The sequence below is a fragment of the Papilio machaon genome, chromosome 9, assembly GCF_912999745.1.
Source record: "Papilio machaon chromosome 9, ilPapMach1.1, whole genome shotgun sequence".
NCBI lineage: Eukaryota > Metazoa > Arthropoda > Insecta > Lepidoptera > Papilionidae > Papilio > Papilio machaon.
Genome location: NC_059994.1, coordinates 6759498 through 6775256, shown reverse-complemented (window position 1 = coordinate 6775256; position 15759 = coordinate 6759498). Strand labels below are relative to the sequence as shown.

Sequence of the window (15759 nt, the reverse complement as noted above, 5' to 3'; positions counted from 1 at the left end):
ACATAAGTTATGATGAATATAAAGGTATTGATTAACTCGTTTCTAAGTGCTGTCAGTTGTTGATTTTTTTTTAACTAAAATATATTTTCGTAATCAGTTATTTGTGCCTATAATGGGACATAAAATCGATTACTGTAATCATAACAACATTTATGTAACAAAAAAACTTGCAGAAACAGATAAAAAAATTGTATTTAATGTTCAACTTCATATATTTGTAAAAAAACTGATAAAACTAAAAAAAATAAACTTAACAAAATTGAAAATGTTAAGACATGCGTAATCAACCGAAATTCCTCGTGTGATCAAACTGGTGCTTTTTATTTTAAAATGGAATGCAGTTTGTTTTTCGCTTCACACTGCCTCCTTCGGGAAACAAGTAATGACTCATATAAAACTGTATTTCGAGCAAACCACGTGCTTCGGATAAGGTTAAACACGCAGGAAGTAGGCGGTCTCTATATCTGAGTGCCCGAAACGCGTGCAAACAAAAAATTGACAAAACAATTTCCTAGATTAACATTGTATCAAATACCTTTCAATAAAACATCTCGCACAACACATTGTTTTTCCTCGTATTTCTAATAGTGTATTAAAGTTTATATTAGTGTAGGTCAATGTTTACACGCAAACAAACACATCAATGGTTATATCATGCACAAAACAATAGACAAGCGAACGCACACAAATAAAACGTTCAAAACCTACGGCCTCCTTCTCAAACTCTAACTGAAGTTGTTTCAAACGCTTCTTCCTTCGCGGAATTATAATCGGCGGCAACAAATCAGCTTGAGTTATGTACATCGTGAACGGATCCATAATTCGCAGACTGTACGTTACACAAGAGAATCAACCTTTAACAAGAACCACAGATAAAAAATTGTGAAATAGAAAAACTTTCCGACTATACTGACAACCAACCGTCGAGCGTTTACGAGATTCACCTTGATTTTGAATATGTGTGTTTGAGAGCGATGTGGTGCTATTTTAAAAATGAAAGCTTATTCCTGTGCGCGAAGTTCGCGCTGTGGTAGGATGCATGCGCCGGTATATTTAGAGCGACGCGACGTGACGCGAGCACTCCGGCGTGAGTGGCAGGCTCATGCATTAGGCTGGGTGCACACCAAACTTATCGTCAGCGACCGAACATGAGCTAGTATAACTCCGTTAACCAAAAATGCAGTACAAAACCTTCACTTTGGAGCTTCAAATCAGCCGTGATTATACGTTTAATGTGTACGAAGCCTTAGTGCGTTAGTGTCACTCACCACGCTGTTAGGACAACTACAAACACGCTTCTTTCTCTTCCTGAGACTATTGCTTTGGACGCGACAATGCACATAGACATCCACTCGTTTCCTCAAGCGTCTCTTCAGGACCCTGATCCGCTTGCTGCGGCGGGCCATGGTTACCGTGTCGGCGGGCCCTTCGCTGCTACTCCGGTACGTTTTGGGCGGTAGGGCCGGGCTCGAGGGCACCGACTTGCATCTAAAGGGCCTCGTGAACATTTTGAAGAAGGGCCTCGGCGGGATTATAGAATGGAGGTGCAACCGCAACGCGTCGACCGACGCTTTAGACCCCAACGATGACCGATCCTGATAATTTAGGGATTTTATTTCATACGTTCAAAATATTGATTCTTCAAAATTTGATCAATAATAAATATTTTTATTTAATTATCCGCTAAGAAGTTGTTTTATTTTACAATGACACGTGTACTGGTAAAAGGCAAACCTTGAACTATACATAAGGAGCCAATTTCAACGCTAATGATACAAAAATATTATAAACGATACCTTTTTGTGTCACACTTTACGATGTTACATGTAAGGTGGTGCGATATCAATAACATAAAAAGGGTAAATCGAAATTTATAATTGGTTTTTTATTTACCACACCAGAACAAATTGAAAACATGTTTACGGTAAACAAGTACACTTTAATTGTTAAAATGAATAAAAAAACGGTTCAATTGAACCGAACCAAACAACATCATACTTACCACACGGATTGCAGCGGATAAACTCGATTTTTGTATGTGATTTATACCTCTTTCACGTATTATATAATGGAAGATTTTGGCCTTAATATATGTTACATAACAATGCAAGAAAAATAATTCAATATACCAATTTTACGTGAACATTTATAATATAATACATATGACCTCAAAATACTATTTGAAGACATTTGTTTACCAAATCTAAGTATTAAATGATCACGAAGGTTTAGTATACCTGATGGTCCGGAGAGCTTCCATCCAGGCTGTCTCCGCCGACGGTCTCAGCAGACAGGTCAGGACAACCGCTGGGCGCCTCCTCGCAGCCGAGCTCCGCCAGCGCGGTCCGTATCAGTTCGGCTTGACGCGCGCACTTGCGCTCAACCACTCGAAGTTCCAGAAGTTTCGTTGGCTCCGATGACGTCACTGGTATCGGTGGCGGCGAATGCCTATACATCGAATAAATTAATTTTAATGCCTATCTTAAACTAAAGCATCCAATCCCTGATAATTCGAATTCAGACCCCACACTCGACCATAAAATAAAGCACCCTAAAGTTATTTTGTATAAGAAAAACAGTCTACTATTTATTACTTCTTATGGATATAAATTAATTCATGAACACATCATGAAGTAGCAAATGTTAATGTTCAATAACCAAAAAAAGTTTCGCTTTAAATCCATGTCGCACAGTTCACTGTAAACTGCAGTATCTATCGCAGGAGACGTAAAACTTATTTTAAGCTAAATAAATACTTTTCTTTCTTTCTACAAATTAACATGGTACACCAGTCTACTGTTTGACTTGACTTTAACTTACTCTTAAGTATAAAATCAACATACCTATCAATGCCATTGACACCATTGCTGATACCCGACTGCGAACTACTATTGTTATTCTTGCAGATACCATTGCCTATGATCTCCGGTCCGTGTAACGCGGTCTGCTTCTCTCTGTTGTCTTGTAGTGATGATTCCAGTTCAGTAAGCTTCTCTTTCAACCATTCAACAGTGAGGTTGTCAACTGTTAATTGATTCGGTTGTAGTTTTCCGCTCGTATCTTCTACTAGACTCTCGTCGAATGTAAATGTGATGGGTGTTGAGGGCGGTGATCTAGAATAATAATAATTTTAACTATCTGACTAGCGGTCGCCCGCGACTTCGTCAGCGCAGTAAAAAAAAGGTAGCCTATAATATGTCCGCGTGCATCAGCTACCTTCCCGTCAAAGTCCCACAAACGGTTAAAAAAAACGCGGCCTTGCGGATAGACAGACAAAAATTAAAAAAACTGCTTTTTCGTTATCAAAATATGTTTTTTTTATATTACATACAGACACTCCAATTTCGATAATATGTATAGATACATAAAATAACAGATGTCCTAACTATTTTTTTCGTAGATCCATTAAAATTTTATAGGTTCCCGTGAACCTCTTGCTGCATTTATACTTTCACTTGTGAATTCTCAACTTTATTTGCCGACATCGTTCACGCCCGAGACGTCAGGTCTTGTGGGACCTTCGCCTAGACTACTTCAAGAATCACTAATTTTAATGGTTAATTTGAACAACATACTTGTATTTCTCCATGAATTCTTTGTATTCATCTTGGGGTTTGAGGTTTTGTATCGTGGTTTCCACTTTGCTCGTGATCTCCCTGAACTTGTCCGTGCTGAAGTCGGACCTTTGCACCACCTCCAGGAGTATTGCTTTCCTATTAAATATAATAATTATTTTTAAGTATCCTCGTTTCGAGAAAAGGGCTAGTTACAAATCGACCCATGCGAAGAAAATAGTTACATCTCTGGTAATAGATACGTAATTCTTTATGTCACATATAGGTCTAAATGTTTCTTTATACGTTTGTATAAAAGGAATAAAATTTGTGTAAATATAAAATGTTTATGTATATATGTATGTATATAAGAAATATATTATTTTTATTTTATTTGGGTCAAAAAACAATTGTGATAATCAAACATTAATGAAACAAAGCGATTAATCATTAAATTAACAACGCTATCCACATGTTCATTATTGTTGTTAACAAATGTGGTTTAAATAAATAAGAAATACAAATAAATATTATTTTAATAGCTTTACATCGAATAGACTTAAATATTTGTTACTCGATATAAAACATACGCGGAAGTAAAGATTCAATAGTTTCGAATGAATTGGTTTCTATACTTACTGTGTACTCACAGTTTTTAAGGACAATTAATATGATAAATCTACACTAAGGGTCACCTTTAGCGACTAACTAATGTTTTTGTGTGATACTGGTCGAATAAACAATTATAATTTTTTTTCTTGTAATTAAATTTGGATGTAGTAAACATTTTTAAATGTACCGTTGTGTAGGGACATTAAAAATGTGTTCGTAATATTTTTATGGCAACACGAATTAGAATAAAGTCATGTAGATATAAAAGATAACGGCCGCACACCAGTCGGTGATTAGTTAATTCCTTGAAATGTCTTTAATGTTGCCATATAAATGTGTTAATGTTGTAAGTTAACACGTCCGATGTAATTTGTCTTTTAATTTATTTAACTCGATATTTGAGAAAATTATACAATTTCAACTTAAGTAGATCGAGTCTCTGTGTTATGGGGCAGTTGGTCTTATAAGAGAGTAGTAAGTAAGTCGTTTGATGGGTCAATTTAACATGATTTAATCTCTAGAAAATTATAGTCAGAATTTTTAATAAACCATATCTACCATGTAGCCGCCGTCGCCTCTCCTTGTCGCTTCTGCTGGTCCAATAGTGAAGGCAATGCGGCAGTCCTGAGTGCACGCTCACACTCCGTCGCCTCAGCCAACAGTAGCACGTACTCATTGTGTGCACGATGTAACCTCCGACATGCTTTGCTGTACTTGTCACGTGTCTCATCTAACTTACGACCACCCCTACTCGTCGGACCTGGAATTAATATATGTTATAAATATGTCTCTTAACCTCAAACCTGTTATAAAGCGCCTGGGAAAAGATGTTTTTTGACAAATTTGTTTGGTCAAGATTATTTATCTAACATTACAACATATGAATCACTATAAAGCGATTATATTCTTGGTATTCAATCGACCTTAATTAAATTTTAGTGGTCATACGATGCTCTAGGAATAAAATAGTTGTGAAAGTTTGTTTTAAAGAAAACAATTTTAGCAGTTTCTTTACAATGAAGTCCAATTAATTCGATTAATAATAAACCTAATGAGTGTGGTTTTGATCTATTATATTTGTGTTATTACCGTAGATACATATTAGTAAATATGAGAAAATAGCTTTTGCCGATTGTTCGTACGCGCGGAATTAAAAAAAAAAACTTAATAACTAGCCTATGTCTTCTTCCAGATTATGTTCTACATCTATACCAAATAGCGAGATCCGTTTAGGTAAATAGCTGTTCTGAAGATAAGTTATAACATGGATGTTTGTTATCCATCAATCCATCTAAACTTTCACATTTAGGTATCGTATTAGTAAGTACTAAGATAGTCTATTTATTTCTGGTCACATGTAGACCATATAATCGTAGTAAAACATAATGCATTTCATCAAATGCGCTATAAGAAGCCATAAAATATAACGTTATATAGTTGACGTTTATTGTATAAAATTGTAAATAAATAACTGTGTTGTCATTACATATACTATATCAATATACCGTTATAATACGACACGTTTAAAACGGGTAAATATCATCAATATCTCTTTATATGGAGCGAGTCATCAACTTGATTCTGTGTAGTCGACTTATAGTCGCGTAATCAAGGATAGTACTAGATTAACTGGGGAAGATTAGTGTGTTTGTCTATAATTTACATACATAACAGGTTTAAACTGAGAATATGACAGTGTAGTGGATATTACTGAAGTAGTAATAAAAAAATAATGGTGATGCTGCGCCATTCAATGTCAATGAAATAGGAAGATTTCTACTTGTATGTATTACGGTTAAATTGGAAATTTAATTTTAGTACTAACAAATGAACACAAAGTAACTATAACTCACGATAAAATACGTTGCTATAGCCTTGAACACATTTTTATAAAAAAAAAAAAAAAAAAAAAAAATAATCTGATCTTTTATCGCGCTGAGATCGTTGTTGGTCTAGAATAGCATCCACTACTTATAAATACTAGAACTTATAAGCTACAGGATGTTTAGTAAAACATTACGCGTAGGTGGATTGATAAATAGCTCCGCTGTGGAACTAATAATGTTCCAGTGGCGCCAGTGACGTCATCAATTCAAGATATCTTGCAATGGTATCCGTGCAATGGAAAAAAACAACGAACAAACATTTTACTAAAATAAACTACTGATTTAATTATATTAATGTATTAATGCAAAATATTGAATTAGTTGTTTCAAAAAAGAAAAAAATATAAGAGAATGACTACGGCCAAAAAATTAAATCACATTATTTATTGTTTATTACGCATTAATAATAGATTAAAAATCTAAATTTTAGTTTTTATCTATCTAAAGTTATGATGGATTAAATCAAAACAACATCTTAGTAAAACTCTTTAACAAAATTTTACCTTTGCCCTTGAAAACATTACTTGAATGGAATGGACCAGTTGATTCTTTATTATTCTTTGCTGTACCTAAAATAAATCTTTTTTCTTTACAAATATACGGAACCCGAACATATCATATTTATTTTCGATGTCTTTTTCTAATGAAGCTACTCATTATTTGATCGAATAAGTTTGTATAATCTGTGTATTTTCCCAATCATTACTAAATTTCAATTTAGTATAAACGATGAGAGCAGAAATTACCAGATCAATATTTCTATTATGTTTTTTATAAAAAATACATATAAAAATTGGCGGCCATAATTCTTAAAATATGTTATATTAAAGCACCTATATATATGTATGTAAAACATGTAAAATTAAATTATAATTTATGGGTTGTAATAATAATAATAATAAAGGTAAAACTTACACTTACATTTAAGGTAGTTCTCCTCGAACTTAGCCCTCATTTGTTTGTATGACTCCAGACATTTCTGATACTCGCTCTGTTTTCTCTGCACTTCTTCCGTTAACTGTAAAATAAAGAAAATCTAAATATAGAAAATATAAGGGGAAACACTCTTTACACGATCCATGCGACGAAAAGAATTACATAGCGTTTTCGTCACATTAGTTTAGTTCAAAAGCTAATTTTGTACTAAAAAAATACATCAACTAAAAAATTTGCCCATAATAATGTCAGATAAACTGAAGGGGACTTGTAAAACGGCACTTTGCTGATTGCATATTGATCGCATGGTCTGAAACATAAACTGAAAGACTATGGTTTCCAAAAATTAAAAATAGACAGAATTATAACGCATAAGATTCAAAAAAACCCACAGTTTTTGTGCTTATATAAAAACTGAATTAACAAACAATCCTTCCTGCATAGCGTCATCCTTTAAAACCACATTATAACTTCCTAGCATAATAATGATCAAAACAGTTTTTTTATCCGTAGTATTTTGTGAAGAAAAACTTAAGATTATTAACTTAACGTAATAATGTGTTAATTCCTTTATAAAGAACATAATAATGTGGTTATTGCTTTGCTAATTAACGCGTGGTATAAAATTATAATAAGCATTGTTTTTTAAAATTTTGAGACCCCGCATGGGGTTGCAAAGTCTTAACAGGGATACTACATTACAGGGAACTAAATTACGTCACGTAAATCTTTATACGCCGTCAACTAAGAAAATTTGGCGACAAATAAATTTTGTCCCCGGCTACTGTGGGGATGGCGTCGTGAAAAACTTAGACAAACACTGAATTAGAAAGTCGCTCAAGTGTGCTCTATTAACACGAGGTAGTGTGTCATGGGAGATTTTTATTGATTATTGAGTACCGACAGATTAAAAAACCTACTCAATATCCGGAATACAATAAATTAATGCAATTACAAAGTGCTCGTAAAACGCTTAAAGTGGCGGTTTACTTATTACATTTTATTTTAGAAAGTTGTATAGACAAATTTTAAAAGTTGTTTTTTCTATTGTGGTAACACTAGAACTTGCGTGAGATTGTTCACGAAACTATAAACCTTCAAAGTTCGGCTTTTTCAAATTAAATAAGACCATTTGTAAATCGAATTCTGACGGGTATTTAACAAATTGATATGTAAGCTTTATTTTATCTTTTCAATAACCGGAAAGTGTATCACAGATAAAAAAACTAATATTTAATTAAATTATGTGTACAGCCTTCAACAGAGCCTCACCGGAAATGTTTGGCATAACACGCCCGCGCCTCCGACCGCGATCTGGGATCACGACTGTTGCCAACCAATTGTTAAGATCTTTATTAATATTCATTATATAGGGATAATTTTAATGATACAGCACTTGAACATTACGTATGTTCAAGTGCTGTATTCTAATACAATGTCAAAGTGAACCTATTATTTGTGGATACTTTAAATCTCCCTAAAAGTAGACCTTAAATGCTCCATATTAAATGGATACTACGATACGATAGACCATTTGGGTGGCAGAAATAAGTTTTATAATAGCTTTTATTGCCATTATTTGTAAAACCGTATGAAACAAAACAATTTGTAGAACTCTTACCTAATATTATTATTTAACTTTATAATGATTAACTTAGCCATTTAAACACTGGTAAACAATGTGATTCAGTAAGTGAATCACTCGGCATCCTAATGGCGTCCATTATAGGCCCTCATAAATAAAAAGTTCGCGAATTAAAAACGCATTAACGTTCCGTTTAACTCACGTTTATTATATTCGGATTGAGTTACGGTAATTGATTAAAAAATTCATAATACAGCAACAGAAGGGGAGAATGCAATAAGTATGTTTTTTTAAATAATGTCGGCAAACATCTGTTTGCCTAACTTCCTTACTCAACCATTTTAATCAGGAAAGCAATTTTTTTACAATTAATTTATCGTAATGAATGTAATAAAATCCAAAACAGAAACATCGATGATATAAAAAAAATGTAAAACCGATCCGTCTGTAACCTCTTGTAAAATAAACGCATAAAGACGAGGTTAATACACTGTACTCGGCCGTTATAAATAGCGTATATCAAAACGTTTAAACACGTGACTTGCTGACTTATAGCGTCTCAGACGGTACGTAGACATGATCATCATATCAATGACAATCTTAAATCTATCATCAGACGTAAAAGTCGCTTGAAAGTTTCGGAATGTTCACTTAGTATTAAGTGACCACTACAATCCAGATCCCGATGGTTTGTCAGCGTTTTACACAAGTACATAATGTTTTTACTATTAAGAAGACATTAGATCAGTATAAAAAAAACTAATTAATATGGTCACATTAATTTATAAACCATTTTCTTATAAAGACTCTTTATAAAAAAATTTGCCTATAGGAATTCGTAGAAATTTGTCTAAAACAAAACAAGACCAGGGTTGCAGTACTCTTTTTTTGCATATTATCACGTTTATAAAATTGATTGAAGTAATTCAATTATAATTTCATTTAATTCTAAAGATATAAGATTTATTTCGTTCCCGATTTGCAGCAAGTTTTAACTAAAGGGACGCGACGCGCCATTACTCGCCATCGTAAAATAACATTACAGCAATCATTCTGAGAATGCAATTCGATGCGATATTTAAAAATGTTATACGAGCATAAGAAATAATAAGAAAAGAGTTTGTTTCGTCGTTCGGGCTCTGCGGTAAACCGCTAACGCCCAGATCACATACACACACGAAAGCGGGACGGAATTAAAATTCGTGTCTCACTTCGCAATCGCGTAGTGAACTTGTGTGTACGGTTTTGAGAAATAAAACAATCTAGAGATTTGCAATAAGTTGGAAGTTTAAAGGTGGTGTCTACCTTTAATATACAGAGAATAGATTTAAATTGTTTTAAACTTTCGAGACTAATGCATATACGTTTATGGTAGCGTACGACTAGTTTTAGACCTGTCTGAGGTTCATCTTCAAGGAGTCTGTTAATTGTCTTTTTCGAAAGAAGAGAAGATTATGTACATAATTGTGTTATTTCTTTTTCTTTAACATCCCTTCCCCAAATTAATCTTCCCTCCTTAACCTTTTCTTTGTGAGAAAAGCATGGGAAGGGAAAGACGACTTAAATTTGACTAAGATTTGTGTAGTCTATCGCACCGAGCGAGCGCGCCATTTGTGCAGCAGTTGTTGTTGGTGATTCTACCAATGATTCCGCTTCGCTTCCGTTTACCAATGTGATCGGGACGTTAGAGCCGTCCTATTCCATTGGAACGTTCTGTACACGTTTAAACACTATCTTGTTTGTGGTTGTGATGAATCTTGTGACGTCACACATGATTGTTAGACGTGTTATTCCAGTGTGTATCACAACAAGGCAATACTAATGACATATTAATAAATAATAGAGCTACACGAACTGCACATTAAAAGTAAACAAAAAATTGAATTTGTAAAAAAAAATATTACCGGCAATTAATATTTTAACGACTTAAAGAAATATGAGAGAAAAGTAAATAAAAATTAAAAGTATGAAAGCTTTCAATATCTTATTGCAATAATAATTACAATGAAAAGAGAAAGTCCGATGAAGCGGATTCACAAAGACATTGTGCAAGTCGTCTTGGTGTAGTCGTGCTGAAGAACTTGTTGTTTGTGCCACTTAGGATGTGTCAACAACTGATCAATCTAATTCAAGATTTGTTCATTAAATGGGTATAAAAGACATCTGTTTAAATAATATCAACGTTACTACGCCCACTATGGATTTCTATACGAATTGAAATAATGTATCTTTGTGAAAGTGTCTAAATATTACAGGTCACTTTGCGAATGAATTCGTTTTATGTGCATTTAACTAATTACTTACGATTTGCCTAGGGAAATTACAATTTATCGGTGGCAAATATTTTAAGATTTCAGCAGGATCAGGCAAACATCGGCGCAAGACAAAACAAAATGGCGCCTAACGGTAAACTATATTAGCGCAACTTTTTCGTTGAAGGCAGGGGTTGACGTACTGTTTATTTGACAAATTTAATCTGTTTACTTGTTTAAACAGATTAACTTTGTCAAATAAACAGTTATTGCTATGTTATTGCGAAAAAGGTTCCTAATAACGAATATAGATATAAAATATATTTATATGCATAATCTATTGTCGCCGTTGACCCACATACAACGACTGCTTTGAATGCCGAACGGAGGCATCTCGATTATGTATCTCATAGATACCAGCCAATGGATTGCGAAATGACATCATGCGTGAAAGATGGAGATATATTTGTAAAGGTGTATTTCCACTGCCAAAACCACCTTCCAGAATATTTTTATCTGTATTTTTTTTTCAAAGAGAATGAAAATGACATATATAATTTGGGACACGTGTTTCGGCAGTTGGAGCAATTACAGTTGAACTTGATATCGGTGCACTCCTGATAAAGGTGGTTACACACTTATGATGTAATCGTGTAAATAAAAAATATTATTATACATATCATAGTCATCACTAAATATTTACACGACAAGCTTTTATCAGCGCATCCGTTGATTCATACAAATAAATATGTTATCTATAGCATTTTTAATCTGTAATATTTATCCCATAGGAAATATAATATTTCCGATATAAATATTATTGTTTTATAAATAAACGTTGGAAGTTTATGGTTCGCATTTTATATAGTTTGAAAGGATGTTTTTTTTTGTTTTTATAATAAGTAAAAGGAATAAAGCTTTTAGTTTCATCATCATCAGCTCACTATACATCCCCACTGAGGGGCTCGGAGCCTACCCCAAGTTAGGGGTGACTAGGCCATAGTCAACCACGCTGGCCAAGTGCGGGTTGGTTGACTTCACACATATCATTGAATTTCTTCTCAGATATGTGCAGGTTGCATCACGATGTTTCCTTCACCGTAAGATCGTCGGATAAATGTACATATGTAACTCGAAAATCGAAAAACACATTGGTACATGGCGGGATTCGAACCCAGGACCTGCAGATTGCAAGTCAAGTGCTTAAGCCCTGAGCCACCGACGCCTTTTAGTTTGCGATGACTAAATTATTATATTAATTGTTATTATTAAATATTTGTTTAATACCATTATAATGTTTTTTTATTAAGGATAGGTCAAGGTAAACTCAAGTCACGTCAAAAATATCACTTCAGTTAATAATCAGATACATTGTGTTTTCTAAGAAAGTCTTAATTTAAAAATTGTAGGCAGCATTTGAAATGAAGAGACTATTTTTGCAGACGTTTAAAAAGGGGTTATTGGTACATCGGCTTTCTTCACAGTGATTACATTAAATAGTCAAGAACCGTACGTATCCGTAACAAATGGAAAAGAGAAAACTAGAAGTAAACAAGAAAATTACAGAAATTTTACAGCAACTGTAACTAATAATTATTGTACTGTTATAACATCGTATGGTGTCATAATAAATAGAAAAAATCACCATGTATATCTATTAAAATACTTCGGACTTATACAAATCAAAAAGTTCAAAAAGTAAAAAAAAAAATATAGATTTGATTTACGACACAAACATTGTGTGACTTATTAAGAATTGTCTATCAAAATTTCATCCCAATCTATACGGGGGTTAAGGAACAGGAAAAGGGGTTTTGATGACAGACATTTATTTTTATTTGAAAGCTAGATAATTTTGTTGTTCATCAATAAAATAAAATGTAATCATCTCTAGCCGTTGGTTTCTGAGACCAAAATCTCTGTATAATTCATATTCGTCATCCCTCTCATTATCTTTGACTAAACTGAGATAACAGTATGTTTTTAATGAGTATTTTCGTCTCAGAAACCGAAGGTAGATCAGAGAAGTTTATAAAAATATCAATGGCCACGTGAATTAGCAACGCACGACTTGCAAAGTATCTTTTGCCATATGCATGCATGTGTGTAAATCATTTATTTTTACAACCAGCACGATTCGCAGCGATTTTTGCAAATAAACATCGGACTCACAAAGGGCACGATATAAAACTGGTTTTGCGTAACTTAAGCGTTTTGCTTGCTTTAAAAACTATTTATATACCTAGAAACTAATTAAAATAAAAGAGCACACTATTTGCAACACTTTAAAATAATTTATGGCTACATAATCATATCCTAAGTGCAGTACATCTCATAGTACTGATACACTTAGGAACATGTATACAAAATTTTCCAGTACCGGATGTTGTGTACAGAAAATAAGAAATTTAAATGACTGTTTCGTCTAATATAATTTTGCGAAAATCCGAAAATTTCATTTTGTGAAAAATAGTAACAAAATGACGTCATAGATTTGTCCACCACGTTTAGTTTACACTTTACATCTCTTGTATCTCTCTCTTTATATCCAGTCTACAGCAGTGTAGGCTTGGAACTTATACATATACAATGTTGTAACATAATTTCATATTATCAAAGGCGAATGTACAACATGATTATCAAAATAATTACTTCGGAAGGTTTAATATGCTATCTATATGTAATTGGGTAAATGATCTTGTTATACATTTAGAGTTAAATTAAAAAAAAAGTACATTGATAAAGTTGAAAAATCTGGTGTAGAAATCTCCTTTTTTAACAATGCCTAAAAGATGAGGCTGGTTAAACAGGGTTATGTAAGACTGTATAATTCAGACCTAGGGCACCCATATCTGTCTCACGCCCTGGGCGTTCGCCCAAACGTGCCCTGCCCTAACATTGGCTCTGTGAATAATCTTCCTAAGAATATGAATTATACTTTGAAAGCAGTAATATAGGTAGACTATTTTCTAATTAGTTCAGTGCTTCGATAAGCAATAACAACTTTTATTGTTATTGAAGTTTTGATTGAAGGTTCAATCCTATCAATTCTTTAGAAAGAATGGAAAAAAATGATTTGTACTAAACATAATTTATTGTACATTTAAATGCAATTATATAGAGTATTGTAACTAACTAAATATTTATTTTAAATGCTAAACCGAACAAATTAATCAATCCTAATTACATGCTATTTGTTTTTCATTCTTTTTCTATTATAAGGACATGGAACTCTATAAAGGTTCTGAATGAGTAATATCATCGTGTAATATCATGGTTAGTCTTTTACGAAAAGTTTTTCCTCAATACTCTGATCATTTGTGACGGGAACATTCTGAATGACTCGTTTCAAGAATACAGTTAAAAAACAAGTCCCGCCAGTTATTTAATTGGTTAGTGGTTGAGTCATAGGAGTACTGCAATTCAGTACAACAACTACAAAGATAGTAAATGTCTGGACTCGAGTAGACGAGAGTGACATCGTTGGAGACGAGGGGAAAGGGTGGACGTAATACAGCTTCCCCATTTGGCAACTATCAGCGCTCGCGCGTTAAAAAAAATCGTAAAGAAATTAATAACTGAAATATATGTAAAAAACATGGCATTTTAACTGAAAATCTTCACTTAGGCACTCCCTCAGTGATTAATTAACATCTTTGAGTGTGGTATTTAGTCATATTAAAATCTATTAATAACAACTCGGAAGTAATGATAAGGAAAATTTTGACGTGGTACTTAAGGTTCAAAAAACGACAAGGTGCGGCTGTCGCTTTCTCCTACCTCAGACAGCATGACGCAGGTCAAAATGTAATAAGATTCAAGCTGTATAGCGGCTCGTGTTTCACTGCGAGCGCATGTCTACGTAGTTCGGCACTGCGAAATGTCGAATAGTGATCAACCATAAAGATTGGATAGCAAAATACTTAAGTTGTGTTTATTTATTGTTTATGTTAAATGTGCTGAGATAATCGGATTATAAACATATCTTTAAACATGTTTTTAAGGTTTTAATTTTATAATACTTGGCACAATGTAAATAGATTTCATCTTACTACGAGTAATATAAATGTGAATGTTTAGATGGATGGAAGTTTATTATTAGATATCTCTAGAACAACAAAACGGATCTCGCTGAAATTTGGCATAGACGTAGAACATAGTCTGGAAAAACGCAAAGGCTAATAATAAAGTTTTTTAAATTTTAGAAGACAGCTTATAGGCCATTTACATTACAACAACTTACATACACATAAATATGGAATTACTGACATACAATCGTATTTGAAAATAAAAAAAAACCAATTCTATACAGAATTAGGGATAAGTTCATTCATTCATTCGTTTCGTTCAGTTATTTTAAACAAAAACTGTCCGCTTACGTAATCAAAATGTAACGCTACAGGGCTATACGCTATACGCTATATGGGCTGTATTCATTCATATAATTTCCTGTATGCTCATGCCTAGGGCATGCAGCGTATCACCTTCCCACGATGCATTTGCAAAGCAATTATAATGCACGCCCTGTAATATTGCCTCGAGATAAATACGACAAGAAATATTTTCAAAGCTAAGATATATTAATGACTCAGTATCAGATATTGAGGACATTTTTTGTAATAGTATTATTTTATTTTAACGATTTAATTTCTAGGTGAGTTATGAGTCATATGTGTACGATGTCAACCGCTTTGGAAACCGTGTTTCAGTATCCAAGCTCTGTCCCTTCTCGTTTTTGAAGGTATACTTCTTTAGGGGCTTAAAAACAAGGAAATGAAGTTTCTGATCGCGTACTTAACGCGCGAAAACTGAGTAAGAAGTATTCTCACATCCCTTTTATTTATCGTCTCTGTCTTATCCAACTTCATCTAATTTAAAATAACGAGATTATCAGTATCTGGGTAGTGGAAACACACCTTAAGATGGTGATATTA

The 15759-nt window shown here is 33.5% G+C and overlaps 1 protein-coding gene across 5 annotated transcripts in view; it reads right to left on the bottom strand.

Annotated features, from left to right (window-relative positions):
* The window catches only part of LOC106713140 (tyrosine-protein kinase Fer), a 45716-nt gene that overhangs the window by 3943 nt on the left and 26014 nt on the right, over positions 1-15759 (bottom strand). Inside the window, exons 3-9 of one of the 5 annotated variants that reach the window (XM_045679427.1) lie at positions 6974-7070; positions 6556-6621; positions 4725-4926; positions 3576-3713; positions 2844-3113; positions 2238-2448; positions 1413-1595 (exon numbers count right to left, since the gene is read on the bottom strand). In XM_045679427.1, the coding sequence (XP_045535383.1) occupies positions 1413-1595; positions 2238-2448; positions 2844-3113; positions 3576-3713; positions 4725-4926; positions 6556-6621; positions 6974-7070 (1167 nt within the window). Of the gene's footprint in view, positions 1-708; positions 1259-1412; positions 1596-2237; positions 2449-2843; positions 3114-3575; positions 3714-4724; positions 4927-6555; positions 6622-6967; positions 7071-15759 lie in introns of those variants that run through there. The other 4 variants (XM_045679428.1, XM_045679430.1, XM_045679429.1 and 1 more) reach the window with 4 other exon arrangements.